Below are 15453 nucleotides of genomic sequence, written 5' to 3'. Positions count from 1 at the left end.
CCTATGAGTTACCAATCCAACCAAGTACTCGGCATAAAAAGCTATTCAGCATCACCATAAGGTTATTTTTAGAAGCCGTGCATAACGATATTAAGGAATGGTGAAATTAAGCCCTTACGCCACTAGATGGAGCAGTGAGACTAAAAGAATGGTCCGAGTATTTTATTGGATCCAATTCAGGACACACACCGTTCTGGTGTCTGTTTGACTTTGAGTTAAAGGGCTGCTTGTTGTAAAATAAAACAGCCTGGTTACTTGGACCGTTGGACGTCATGTGATAAGGTTGGAGCATACCCAGAGGCTGCAGCCCCACTTTGGGAAGGAGGCCCCATATCTCACCTAGCTCTGGTCCATAGCGTTAGAATGTTTTAGTTACTCCACTACGCCCCCTACAGATATTTTCAATAGAATAATTCCATTGACCAGATCTGTAAGGGACGCAGTGTAACATTTTTTTCCATCCAGTGAAATATTTTGTTTTCTGGACAAAAAGTGTTTTTTAGACGTGTGGTGGGGGGCACCGAGTGTTCCCACTAAGGAAAGTAGGCTTTCAACATCTTAAAACCATCTTTGTTTTGGTGAGTAGCGAAAGCGCATTTTTTAATTTTTACGACAGACGCGAGGCTGCGGCCGCTCCGGTACCGTGGGTTTGCGAGCAACGGCTCGAAAGTAACATAGCGTTAAGGAGAACTCCTTCTAACGCTATGGACCAGAAGGTATATCTCGTCACCCACACAGCGCGCAGGGCCCCCTTTATCAACATAAGGGAGGGAGGCGTATCCGCTCCCCTCTCACTCCCTTCACATACCACTCTCACTGTCTCACACCCATATATACATTAAATATAAGCGGCTCACGACGTCCCCTCCCCTCTACATGCTGTTAGTGAAGTGTATGGGATTTCTTTCTGCATAGCGTTGGACAGACATCGATTCGCATCGTCGTGCGCACCAGAGCGAGCGAGGGAGGACGTCCGCACCGCCGCTCGTCCCTTTCGGTCGGGTGGGAACTAAGAAGAATAACGCACAGACAACTCCCGGGGACGCGTGTGTATTTGTCGGCTTGAGCGCAGGAGCCGCCGCTGCCCCACGAATCCAAACGGGCGTGAACGGCATCACCTCGGCGGCCAGCAGCAGCAGCAGCAGCAGGGGTGCCAGGCAAGCCAACAGAGGAGGAAGAGGAGAGAAGAAGGGGTGGGTGGATCACTATAGTGGTGAACCGACGCGGAGAACAACTGTGACCGCTGAGAACGAGCGCTGCTGCGTACAACAAGACGCCTGTGAAGGGATCTTCATCTGAGTAAGTCCTGGTTTACAGTGTCTGTCTGCTGATTTACGGCGTCTGGCTGGTTTTAAAGTGCCCGGTCATCCGTGTGTTATTGTGCGCGCGTTGACCTGGTTTTGGGTGATTTGTCCGCCTGTGCTGCAACCAGCCTCCACTAGTACAGCAGCATCCTCTCACCTACGACTGGGATGATGTTGTTGGGATGGAGACACAAACAAAATCTTGTTTGGCATTTGACAGCTATTAGGCCAAATACATTTGTGGATTGAATTCCTTGTCGTAAATGTAAATAGTCACAGTATTTACATCAATTAGATGTACATTTGTTGGGTTCATTTGCAAACACACGCCCGGCGTGTTTATTAAGCCACAACAATGTATGTCTAAGTCTAAATACTGTGACATCATTAAACTGGGTGTCAGGGATGGCATGAAATAGACCTAAATATTGGGCCTACAATAACAAAGTCAGCCGCTCGCTGTGTGTTAAATCATAGTTGCACAATTATAGGCCTATACTGTTCCATTGTTCGGTCAGGTAAACATAATTCATGCCTGGAGGAGGCCTATACTCTACTGTACTTTTAAATAGCCTTTATTGCCTCGTCCGACAGGTGTAACACAACGACATGTTCAGGCGAATGTCTTTGATGATCCATCATGTAGCATCGATCTGTTGTTCAGGATGATGAGGGGCAGCCTGGCGGGTTTTTTCGACGGTAGATTTACAGTGAGTGGCGCCAGCCGTCGAAGAGATGCGGCTGGGCTTTTTGCAGTGTCTGCTGTGAACGTGATGAGCGCTAGAGTGCAATGTTATTATGGTGTTGTTCTTTGTGTTGTTGTTGTTGTTGTTGTTGTTGTTGTTATTGTTGTGATGTAAGGATCTGTTCCAACATGGCGCATGCATGAGCTAATAAAATGTACCATGGCCATTACTTATAGCAGTGTTTTATTCAACCCTTTTCATACCAAGGTCCATTATTTAATCTGCATTTGAGCCATGGAATGGAACCACAATTTGATGAGATTTAGCCTCTCAGATCCAAGACTTTGGATAAGATTTTTTCCACAATTCCATGCTGTATTGATGTTGGTACCAATAGGAGAGATGACAGGCAAACGTTGATCAAACTAACAATTCTTATACATGCTCTAATTGTGTAGACCTCTTGTAAATTAAGTAATGCAGATGTTTAACAACAATTTAACTCTTTCTTGAGAGTGTAAAATGAAGGTTTCATTTTACACTCTCAAGAGTTAAAGATCTATAAGGGTCCATTTGGTTACCAACTCTCCATCATTTAGCTGGACCACTGGTTGAGAACCACTGACTTATATACCTATCTACTTATGCCCGGAATTCAAATCTCGCTTTGGACTGAGAGAGTATAGTATAGGCTATTCTAACCAAAGTATTTGGGTTGGGAATGCTTCAGCAAACAGATCACTTAAATCCCGAGCTAAAATCGTATAAAAAATGCTTAGTGTTTCTGCTGGTGGTGTAATTTGTTCCCCTGCATCATTCCTCAGAATATGAACTGGACCTAAGTACAATGTCTATGTGTCATCTCCTGGAAAGAGACATAGACAGTTGTATTCCTATACAGGTAACTTATTATATTCCATATAAAATAATACCAACTGGACCAAACCATATAACTCTATGGACCAAACCCATTGCTAATCTAATTTCTTTCCCTAGCTTTGGTCACAGCAGGGGGGGGGGGTTGAATGAGCATTCATCTTGGATCCATTGTTTATAGCATTCTCCTGGGTGTCTGTCCTGTGAACTGAGGCAGGCTGTTGTGCGCAACATCTTTGTTGACAAGGCCGATGTATTGCATGACAATAGTGTGGTTCGTAAACACAACACACCCATAATTTTTTAGAGGGACATGGTATGAGACATGAAAGCGGCCGAGTCCACCACCCAAAGGATATTTTCTTCAACAACACTCTGGAGCTGGATGCCTAATTGTGTTATTGTAGCTAATCAAGTGGCCTGTGAGACCTCTGTCGCTAACAGAGCCTTCACTCACATCATCCATGACAAGTATCTGTTCTGCTGTGATTTACTACTGAGTTAATAAGGGATTAAACAAGTTCAACCACTGATGACTTGGTTGAATTCTTACAGACTTACACAACTGTCTGGCATAGAGTCATGGCAGCATTTCTTTAACTGCTGCCAAATAGAATAGAAAATAGTATTTGATCCAAAAATAGACCTTTAGTCTTATCTAATAAGTCATCTTATTTCTAGTGAGTTCACAGGTGACGTAGTGATGTTTTGATGAGCAAGGTTTCCCAGATTTGACAGATTTGGGTGCTGCACAGAAAAAGGCAAGACCATCTATTAACGTTACGCAACACTGAGACACACATCTACTGTGAGAACGTGAGTGTTTGTTTACCTCAGAGAGTCTGAAAAAGGACCTGTAAGAGTCCGTATTTACACTCTCAAGAGTTCAATTTCAGTGTAGGCTTAAGTGCATGTAGTGTATGTACATCATTACCCCCACCTGTAGTCAGCCCTGTAAATTCTGAAATCTAATCTAGGATTTCCACACAAAATTGTGTAAGGCTCAGTGAGATTGAGTGTGCTGGTAATTGTTTAGCCTTTGTTTTGAGGGTATGTGTAAAAGTTGCAGCCTCAGCGATGGGCCTCAACCACGTGGCCTTAGTAGATGGTCGACAGCCTCTCTGTTGCTCTGTGTTCTGTCAGCTACAGTCACTACAGAGCTGACAGCACTCCCCTTGTCAACCCAGGGACAGCCTCGCATGTGTGTGTGAGAGAGTTTTCACGTGAGTTTGTATTTGTTCAACTGCATGTCAGTGAATGTGTGAGTTTTGTGTGTGTGTGTGTGTGTGTGTGTGTGTGTGTGTGTGTGTGTGTGTGTGTGTGTGTGTGTGTGTGTGTGTGTGTGTGTGTGTGTGTGTGTGTGTGCGCGCGCGCGCGTGTGTGCGTGCGTGCAGTGCGTGTGTGTGTGATGTCATGTGATGATGACTAGTGTTTTGCACAGCCCAACAGCGTTGGCTGTGCTTTGGCTCTCACCAATACCTGTCATGCCCTTGAGCAAGGCATTTATCTCAAAGCTGCTGCTCTGGTCAGGGGCCAAAAGAAGATGACTGTGTTTGTATTGTGCCACTTCCTAGACCTGACTGTATACCTAACAATGTTATGCTTAATGTATTCTCTGTCATACATATAAATTAAGTATTACCGTGTAGCAGAAACTTTCTTTCGATTACAGCATGCATGCTACGTTATGTCAGGGAGACATAGAATCCTGTCTGTCAAGTTATGCCACTTGTGTGACAACGCAAGTGGCACAGTGTAACAGTTTAGCTTTAACGTCGTTTTTTTTGTTGTTGGTTGTTACAAACCAACTTAGCTCAACATTTCGTCCCGCCCCCTTATCAGTGTAGCTGATAGACCTCAGTACAATATCAAAAGTTTCTAATTCTGACTGCTTTTCTCAGAAAATATAGTAACCACCTCTGCTGAGTAATTGTTTGTTTTTCTATGACTGTGGAGTTGGCAGAATGACATTGGTAGCAGGTATCTCATGAGTGATAGATAGGCTTAACTGGTGATTGCCCTGCTTGACCCTGCTTGTCATTAGACACATAAATGTATTAATGCAGTGGTTATGAAATCAGATTAGCCAGCTTCGCATGGAAAATTAAATGACGCGCATTACCTAACCACTTAAACTCAGCTACTGCTTTGGGCTGAAAGCTGATATTGTTTGGCACGATGGTGGGGGGAGGTGACAGCCTGCAAGTAGTAGTAGTAGTAGTTGTAGCTTTCAGATGTAACTCTATTTCTCTCCATCTTTCTCTCTTAAAGACACTCCCATCTCTCCTCTTCTGCCTTGATGCTCCTTCCGCCCGCAACCCCCCCCCCCCCCCCCCTTTTCTTCAAACTTTCGCCGGCTTTGTAATGACGGATAAGAAAGAGGATTTGTTTCTTCACTGTCAGTAGATTGTGGGTTTTCCTCCGATTAAAGTTTGCCATTTTTAGTCTCTAAACTGTTTTAATCTCAGAGGAAAAAACATACTCCGCACAGCAGTGTGTGTGCACGCCTCTGTAGTCTGTACGCCTCCCAAAAGACAAAGTACATAAGAAGAAGAAGAGAGATTTTGAGAGGGAGAGAGAGAGCAACAGTCACCTCTCTGAGTCATTTCTCCACAAAATGCTTCTTAAGTATTTGTAGTATTTGTACACACACACACACACACACACACACACACACACACACACACACACACACACACACACGCTCATATGATGATCATCAGGCTTGTTGCAGAGAAATCGTATCAAAAGAGCTATTGATAAGCAGGAGAGAGATCCATCCATCTCTGTGCTCTGTGGGTGACCTCACATCACAAACACACTTCTATCTAGAGAGTGAGACGAAAAAGATTGGACATCGATCGCAATCTCTTCTGGGATGAGTGGGATCTAACAATCCCAGAAGTGATCGGAAGGTATCGGACTAACACAGCCTACATATACTTAGAGTAAACAATTCCTGACCTGAACCTCTTGAGAGTTCTAAGTGGGTAACTAGGGGGCTGCCATGAGGGAAGGTACCTATACCTACATGTATGTATTTGGCCTAATGGTTCCTATATTAACACTGAAAGCCTGGTGCAATAATGCAAGGCCATAGGCCGCTTCCCATATCCGGACATACAGTTTGCTGACTGACAATTGCGAGGGGGGATGAGAGGGCGAGTGAGACAGAGAGAGAGGCCACAGAAGACTGTCCAGTGTGTAAATGTACTCCCTGTAAACATCAAAGTGATGCTGTTCGTTTGTCATGTCGATGCTAATGCAGTTAGAGTGATTTTGCAGAAAGTTTCAGATAGAGGTGAATTTCAGGCCTGAGTGCAATTACCATTCTGATGACTAATTCCTGTTCAGCAGCACTAATTTCATTCTGAAGTGCAAAAAACACATAAAACAAAATAACATTACCTGGCTCTATGTTCAAAATGAAAATGGCCTAAATTTTGATATATTGGAGATTCAGATATAGTTTGGTCACTCATAATATATTTTCTTCCATAATAGAGCACTGCCGTTAGACCACATTCAAATTGTGGCAAGTGAGGTCAATTTTACTTATTTAATATAGAGACCAGCTGCTCAAGTGGTGCTGGCTGGTGGCCAACAGAGGAAGTCAATTGGTTGAACTGATCAGACCCCAGAATGTGTGCAACTATATGAATATAAAACACTGCTCCGTCACTTGCATTCGTTACGGTTGGCTGCTTGTCATGTTGTTGAGCTAGAGCTCATAATTTATCTTACAGCTGCATTTGTACGTTTCTCTGGACAAAAGCGTCAGTGAAATACAAATAAGGATGCAATGTGTAGTCAAACTAGTCACTGACTACACAGTAAAATTGACGGTGTTAATCTATCTATTTGTAACTCTGAGAGTGTACTCACACCAATTTGGTACATACATTTAAGTACACTCTCACTGTGTAGCAAGTTTTTAAAATTAAAAAAACCCTGAACTTACAATTACATATCTAGCCTCATCACAGCTCTGACAGTGAGAAATTATGGAGAGGAGGTCAGAACTCAAACAGCATGTGTGTGGTTCTCATTCAACCTCCTGTCAGGGGTGTCCGTCAGTAACTCAACATCTCTCTGCTCTCTCACTGACAGAACTGTTATCTCTGAGTGACCTCCAGAAGACCACGCTGTGACCCCTGTTACACTAACAATGTGACCTCAGCAGTCTTCCTTGGGTTTTTATTGGCCTCGTGCTGCTGTTTATGTTGGGCAGGGTCTGTATTGCGCCTTGCCTCGCAGCGCTGAGGGATCCAGCTCTCTGCATGTATGTGGTAAACAGGGACTGTTGTGAGTGTGGTGGGAATTAGCGCACGCACGCGTGTGTGTGTGTGTGTGTGTGTGTGTGTGTGTGTGTGTGTGTGGCGGGGGGGGGGGGGGGGGCTTTGAGTGGCATATACGTGTTTATGTACATGTGTGAATGTGCATATGCTAGTCTGGGATTATAATGTGCGTGTTTGTCAGTGATGTCTGTGTGATTGTGTGTGCCGTGTGTGTTGTTGTTAAGACACCAAAAAGACTTCAACTGTTACTTGTTTAACTGTGGATTCAAATAAAGCAATCAAATGTAAGGCATGGGCTGATGTGTATGTGTGAGTGTGTGTGTGTGGTGGTGGTAATGTTTCTGTATAAGGTGCCATGGGTGTGGGTGGCCTAGGGGAGTAGCAAGGAGGTGTATCATTGTCGCTGTGCACTCTTGGCCCTGGGGAAGGAAGAGGGGGAAGTTCAGAGCAGAGAGGACTCTGGAGAGAGGAGAGAGAAGAGCCACTCCACGGCTGTGAGACTGAGAGGGATGTGAGATTAGTTTCCTCCACTCTGTCTTCTAATGCTTGGCCTGGGTCATTAGGCTCAAGATGGAGAGAGTCATTTTCACAGTCCTCATTCCATCTGAAGAGGAAACATTCTTGTGCCAAACTGTGAGTGTGTACGCATGTGTGTGTGTGTGTGTGTGTGTGTGTGTGTGTGTGTGTGTGTGTGTGTGTGTGTGTGTGTGTGTGTGTGTGTGTGTGTGTGTGTGTGTGTGTGTGTGTGTGTGTGTGTGTGTGTGTGTGTGACGCGTGCGCGCACACACGCGTGCGCGCACTGAACGAACGGATCAAACTGTATCAATATGCTGCTGTACTGTATCCTAGATTTCTCATTCAGATTGTTATGGTGTTTGTCAAAAGGTAATCCCAGATTACAGGTGATGCCACCTAAGGTATGATGGCTCCTAAATTCTCCTCAGCTGGCAGATAGAAAGGCCACTTCTGTAAACACCGACACACAGTGTGAGGCCTCTGAGTCTGCGCTTTAACAGAACAGAAGTGTTGTTTTAGTTGCTATACTGCCGTCATCTGATTTGTTTTGCTATGCGTAGTTAAGCTGATCAGTTGCTGTATAGCTGTGGAGGAAGACCTCTCAAAAAGGCACTTAAACTGCAGAAAAGCACCCACTGTAGCCAATACCAATAGCATTCCTTTGAGTAGTAAGGCAGTTCCCTGAAGTGGGGTACAGCTACTGAAAACCTTCACCACTGAATAACAGGTAAACATTTGCCTTTTTAATGTTCGATCTCACTCACACTGTTGTCCAGTGCATTTTCTTGGTTGGAATTTGAACCAATCAGCATCCTTTGAATGCGATAAAGGAAGTAATAGCAGCGGTAATGTTATCGGATAGTATTGATGTTGATATTGAAGCTGTAATGGAAGAAGTTTGAGACTGGTGGGCTGTTATAGCGCCACCATGAGGCTGAATTTTGAAAAAGAAAAACTAGATTGTTTGATGCTTCTCCGTGTCGTTTGGAACACTGAAAGAAGTTGAGTGCAGTTCAACATTTATCTGTAGCGCATCATGCTACATGTGTCACAGATCGCTTTGTAGATTCATGTTGCTGGCTGCCATTAAAAAGGACTTTTTTTTAGCTTGTTACTTTGTCGCCGCTAGTGTGAGTGAAGCATGAGGCCATCAGCGTAATGGCATCTGCAGTTCATACAGTGAGTGGGTAAAGGTACTGTCAGGGTGAGAAGACCCTAAGAACGGTGCTATTAGAAGACAGGATGCTGCTGTTGCTCTAGCGAGTCAGCTAATGTGTTCCGGGAAATGCTATGGCAGCAGTGTGCCCCAGAGGGAATGGGTTTTGGGAGCCACTCATTAGTCAATTTCCCTGACCTCGCTATGCTTGCTATGCACCTGCCTCAAAACAACTTGGGATTGGTCTGCTGCCTGCTTGTTTTGCCAGTCTGTACTTTACTCTGTTGCACGACGGGATTCCCTAAAAAAAATGTGATATATATATATATATATATATATATATATATTGAGGTTTACCCTATATTTACCCTACATGTCTATATACACACACACACACGCACACGCACACGCACACACACACACACACACACACACACACACACACACACACACACACACACACACACACACACACAGCGTGCTTACTGTATATATATGTATATACCGGTATATATAATCACCACGATATGATATTAATGTCACAATAGCGATATTGAGATTTGGTCAAGAATATTGTAATATATGATTATGTCCATATTGCGAAGCCGTAGTTATTAAACAACTTTCCAGTTTTGCTAGCTTCACAAAAAAGTGACAAGACGACCCATTGTGAGCCAACAAGAATGCGCATCAGGCAAACACAACACACTGTGTGACGCAGGATGTAAGGTCACCGCCCCCCCCCCCCCCCCCCCCTCCAGGTGAAGCACCTTGTTTTCAGGGAGTCAAAAAGTCAGTTATTTTTGGCATTGGTTGTCTGTCTGCCTGCCTACCTTCTTGAATCTCTGTAAGTCAAAAAATGCCTCTCTGGACTGAAAGTCTGTCCACTTTTTTGCCTGTTTGTTTAGCTGTCCCTTTTGTCACTACTGTGTCTGTCTGTCTGTCTGTCTGTCTGTCTGTCTGTCCATCTGATCTGACTACATCCTCTCTCAGTCAGTCTGACCTTTACAGTCAATTTCTCACTGTTGGTCAGTTTGATGATTTGATCTGTTCCTATTTGTCTCAGCTTTCCTTTCTAGGACTGTCTGCCTGCCTTCCTGTCTTCCTCCATTCTAAATGTGATTACCACTGTGTACCTACATGATGAAGATGGAAAAAATGCCAGTCTGCTTTCCTGTGAACAACACATAGCCTACCATGCAAACATGATAGTACTAGGGTTATTAATATTCATAATTACATACAGTCTGAAATGGGTTACGGCAAATGTATTCCTTTTAAGAATAACTTACATACTCACCACATTAAAATATATTCTTTACATTTTTCCTAGCTAGCTGGTCGGTGGATTAGCCACTTTCACCTACTTATGACATCACAGTTTGAATCAGGCTCGCAATCTGTCAAACATCCTATCACTCTACTGTGTCATTCATCACCACACAGCCACCATAATGCAAAACATTTTCTGCAAGTGTTTGTTACTTGCAGTAACTGAGCTGTGAGTCTTGAGTGGTCTCATCCGTGCTGATGGTGGTGACTGTGACCTGACCTTTTCCAGTTCACAGACTAAAAATGATGGATCCCACCCCCGTTATGGGCGGAAGCTCTGTGATGTAAATACAAATTGATACATTTTATCTTTAAGATAAAAATGGTTATGGTCGGGCATTAGGTTGGACATTGTTAAGTTGATGTGTAAATTAGAAAAATGGTTAAGTTCCGGCATTAGGTCACTGATGGTTAAATAAGTTTAAGTATGGTATGGGTTTGGTGTGGTTACGGTCAAGGTAAGGGGATGGTCTTCAATTTCTTACTGTAACAGCAGTGAGATCCATAGCATTGCAAATAAGGGTAAACCTCAATGCTGGTTTCAATAATGCACCATAGACACATCAATGATAGCTCCCAGACCTCCCACAAACCACCAATAGGCCAGTGATGGGTTCCTTGATGGACAGTCAGCTCTCTGTCATCTGTCCACTGTACCCAGGGGCAGAGGAGAGCCAGCTTGAATGGGCTGACCACACCTTTTGAACTATTTTTTTCCTCTTTACTGGGACATACAACAGAAAAGTTGCTATTGGGAAAAAGATAGGGAAGGCACAGGGTGAATTATTTTCAGGACATTTGAACCTATTCCTGCAGTGGCAACACTACTATGCCATCGGTGGGCACCTGGTCTACGCTTTTTAGCAGTGCACAGACAGTGACATATTCCTTAGTATATAGTACCTTCTATTTGGACACAGACAGACTACAAACTAATTGTTTGTCATGTTGGTACTGAAGGACTAAAGAAGGAGGAGTAAGCAGAAGGGACGAGAAAGAATGTATCTGTCTGTCTGTCTGTCTGTCTGTCTGTCTGTCTGTCTGTCTGTCTGTCTGTCTGTCTGTCTGTCTGTCTGTGTGTGTGTGTGTGTGTGTGTGTGTGTGTGTGTGTGTGTGTGTGTGTGTGTGTGTGTGTGTGTGTGTGTGTGTGTGTGTGTGTGTGTGTGTGTGTGTGTGTGTGTGTGTGTGTGTGTGTGTGTGTGTGTGTGTGCGCTCGCGCATGCGTGTCTGTGTAGGGGATAGAGTGGGGTGGGGGAGATCAGATGATTGTGGTTTAGTTTTCTCCAAAGGGTCTCCATGTGATGCTGATGTGGCTTTGGTGCGACGGCAGTGGTGTGTGTGTGTGTGTGTGTGTGTGTGTGTGTGTGTGTGTGTGTGTGTGTGTGTGTGTGTAATACAGACTGGTATGTGTGCGTTAAGTTTGCGTGCAATGGATGATTTTAATGAGACCCTATGCTCCCAAGCACTAATTCATACTAAACAGGCAGTAAACAAATATGTAGCTCAATGGTAGTTTATCTTCTTGTCAAAGCATGATTAGTCAACAAGTCAAGCTATTCATAGAGCACATTTAAAAAACACCATTGCTGACCAAATGGCTGTGCGATGTCAAAATAACTAGGAAATGATGTGGATCTCAGAATCCACATAGAAGCGGCATGACTCCAATGTGGATCTCGGACCTTCATGCTAGCGGCTCGGCCTGTGACATCAGTCATCTATGACGTCAGTCGTCTACTCTAGGACATATCTGTGGCAAATTTGGTCACGGTTTCAGTGCGATCACAACCCCTTTGTCCTCCATTATAACATTTTTAACCCATTAAGACCTGAAGCCGATTCTACAAATGTCTTCTAAATCCCAACAGTTTTCTGAAAAAATGTTGTTTCTATATCAGTGGTGCTCAAACTTATGTCAAGGACCTCCAAAATGATATGTATTTGGCCGCCGACCCCCATCTCAAAATATTTTGTTCCAGGAACCCCCAGAAGTAAATATTATATATAAATAATATATGGTCAATACCCACCTGCAAGTTCAATTGATTGGTCTACCCACCAAGGAGAAAATGGATGAAGATGGATGGACAGACTGATAAGAGTTTTGGTCATTATATAGTAACATAACAGATCATTAATGCTGCTACCAAAATAAACGTTTGCCCAGCTGGCCAAACCTGACGAGATCTATTAAGAACGTATTTGATCATTTCTCCCAGTCTTGTTTATCTCAACATTTTTGTTTCATCACTAAGTGATTGAAAACTGATTTGATTTTAAACAGTGGCGGTTGGTGTCCAATGGGCTTATTAGACATGACTTGTGACTACTTAGTTAAGAAATTGTGTGCCCCAATTAGTGCACAAACTCTTCCCTACATGACTCTCGAGTTCCTGCCTTCATCAAAGAAGCTTCTCAGATCCTATTGAAAGAGAAAGCTGGCTGGGATAAGTTAGGGAAATGAGGATTCCACATGATTAAATTTCAGTCATGCCTGGGAAATGGGTGTGGTAGCTGATTAGTAACTGCAGCTATACATGTACGTGCTAGAGCGCCTCACTGGAACTATAGAAAAACAAGGATGGATTTGTTATTGGTCAATTAACATTATTAAGCATGCATACCACATGCTCTCGGAGAGACAAGTTAGCCAATTTTGACATCAGTTGCCCGTTTGTTGAGAAGGAACATTTAAATACATTTTTGGGCAACACCCAAAGCGTGAACACATCCCATTATTTCCTGCCTATCGCTGGAATAACAGCTAGCAATAATCCAAACTCGGTTAAAGAGGCAAAAATAATCTGTAAGGGGATGATGTGGTTGCTTGCTATCCCCCTGAAACACCTGTAATGAATAGATTTCACATTCTTCGTCTTGGCTCAGCCCAAGGGTAATAAATAACTTTCTATGTGTAATGGCTCACGCCAGCTGTTAATTACAGCCAAATGTCTACAAAGAAAATTACAAAATTGCAGATAGCGGACAGTTTGTGAGAGACACTTACTCAGTTATTTTCTTTGAGCATTTTTACCCCATTGAGTAGCTGAAGCAAGCCTCCCATCCGTCCTTTGTCCATCAGCCATCCTGGAGCTCTGGAACCTATTAGACGAGGAATCTCCACATTAGCATTCCCTCTGGACTAACAAAGCAGTCAGACAGCTAGAAGTAGACAGACAGAAAGACAGACAGACAGACAGACAGACAGATAAGACAGACAGCTGTGGTTCTTGTTGGGGAGACGTCATTGGACAAGGACTAATTAGTCATTAGTGGTGACTATGTACTACATTAACTACTGTCAAGGAATGCTGTCGGCTGACTATGGTCAAGAATATGACCTCTGCTGTCATTGGGAATGTTTGATTGTAATTGCACACTTCTCTATCTCTTCCATTTCTCATAATCTCTTTTTCTATCTCTCTCTCTCTCTCTCTCTGACTGTCTCTTTCTCTTTTTTAGGATGGCTGAGGTGTCACAACAGGAGAAGCTCCACGCCATCGCTGTAAGTCATTTCTTCACCCTTACACGCACACGCACACACACACACACACACACACACACACACACACACACACACACACACACACACACACACACACACACACACACACACACACACACATACAGCACACGCTGCATTGATGGCTTTAGAAACAACCAATCATTGCTTCATGTAGGGTCTGACCAGCAGTCTTAATGACTCTCAACCTTTTAGGCCCCATCTCCTCTGACCATTAGCAGCCAGGCGAGCTGTAATGCACTCATTACAGCTCTCTCTCTCTCTCTCTCTCTCTCTCTCTCTCTCTCTCCCTCCCTCCTCTTCTAGCTTTCCTTCATTCTCATAATGGGACTTCCTTATCCCTCTCACTCTTTCTTTCCTCTCTCCATGCCTTTCTCTATCACTTCCAGTCTCTTTTAATCTGTCTCTTCCTTCTCTCTCACTGTCTGTTGTTAACTTTTAACTTTTCCCTTCTCGCTCTATTTGTCTGCCTGTTTGACAGCTGTTATCTCTAGGCATCTCTCTCTCTCTCTCTCTCTCTCTCTCTCTCTCTCTCTCTCTCTCTCTCTCTCTCTCTCTCTCTCTCTCTCTCTCATCCTGTGTCTTTCTGCAGCTCTTTCAGTCACTTTCTCTTTCTCTATCTCTACCTCCTTCTCTCCTCAGACACACACACACACACACACACACACACACACACACACACACACACACACACACACACACACACACACACACACACACACACACACACACACACACACACACACACACACACACACACACACACACACACACACACACACACACACACACACACACACACTCTCTAAAAACTACATGCACTATATCAATAAAGTGACTCATAGTGCTCTCTCCAGTGATTGCAGTCAATCAGATAACTGCTAACAGCACAGGGGTGTCTGTGGTGGAATTTCTTTTACAGTAATCTCTTTTTATGAACACAATGTGATGACTGTGTATGCCTGCATGAGTGCTGTTTGTAAGTGTGTGCGTGCGTGCGTGCGTGCGTGCGTGTAAATTAATAAATGTACTCTCTTTAGAATGTTGCCGGTGGATAATAGCCAGCAAAGCATTAATGACTTATTGATTAAATTCAATGTTCACAAATGGCTGTGTGTGTGTGTGTGTGTGTGTGTGTGTGTGTGTGTGTGTGTGTGTGTGTGTGTGTGTGTGTGTGTGTGTGTGTGTGTGTGTGTGTGTGTGTGTGTGTGTGTGTGTGTGTGTGTGTGTGTGTGTGTGTGTGTGTGTAACAGGAGAAAAGGAAGAAGCAGACAGAGATTGAGAACAAGAGGAGGCAGCTGGATGATGACCGACGGCAGCTCCAACATCTAAAGGTACACACACACTAAATACACACTAAACACAAACCACCACAGGATGGATTGGACATATACACACATTCTATGAATTCTGACTTTTAGAGTACCTTTAGCGGTTGTGTCCACCAAGGGTTTAATTTCCTGAGTGCAGCGTATGTTTTGAATTGTTTTCAATGGAAGAGACGCGTATTTATGCTATGCTGGAAACACCAGCAGCATGAGGAGGCACTGAGCGTCTATTCTGAGCTGCTCGTTTATGTCTGACGTTTTTTATCTTGTTGCAGAGAAAATATTTTCAACTCTGGGTGTTTGAACAAAAACACAAAACAGTTTGCTTTCAGCTGTGAATAAAATGCTTTGGTGGACACACAGCCTTACGTATAATTGCTTATCACTTACTGATGAAGCTATATGCATACATGTTGGGAAGCCGTTAACATTGC

The 15453-nt window shown here is 43.7% G+C and overlaps 1 protein-coding gene across 1 annotated transcript in view; it reads left to right on the top strand.

The window, feature by feature from the left end:
* Window positions 1–860: 860 nt before the first annotated feature.
* Window positions 861–15453, top strand: part of palm1b (paralemmin 1b) — a 25244-nt gene continuing 10651 nt past the window's right edge. The window contains exons 1-3 of the mRNA XM_084044458.1: window positions 861–1299; window positions 13631–13673; window positions 14945–15025. Of these exons, the coding sequence (XP_083900584.1) occupies window positions 13632–13673; window positions 14945–15025 (123 nt within the window). The 5' untranslated portion in view covers window positions 861–1299; window position 13631. The remainder of the gene's footprint in view (window positions 1300–13630; window positions 13674–14944; window positions 15026–15453) is intronic.

Source organism: Gymnoscopelus microlampas (assembly GCF_963454915.1).
Source record: "Gymnoscopelus microlampas genome assembly, chromosome: 20".
NCBI lineage: Eukaryota > Metazoa > Chordata > Actinopteri > Myctophiformes > Myctophidae > Gymnoscopelus > Gymnoscopelus microlampas.
Note: the sequence above shows the minus strand (reverse complement) of the source record. Positions and strands in the feature narration are given on the sequence as shown.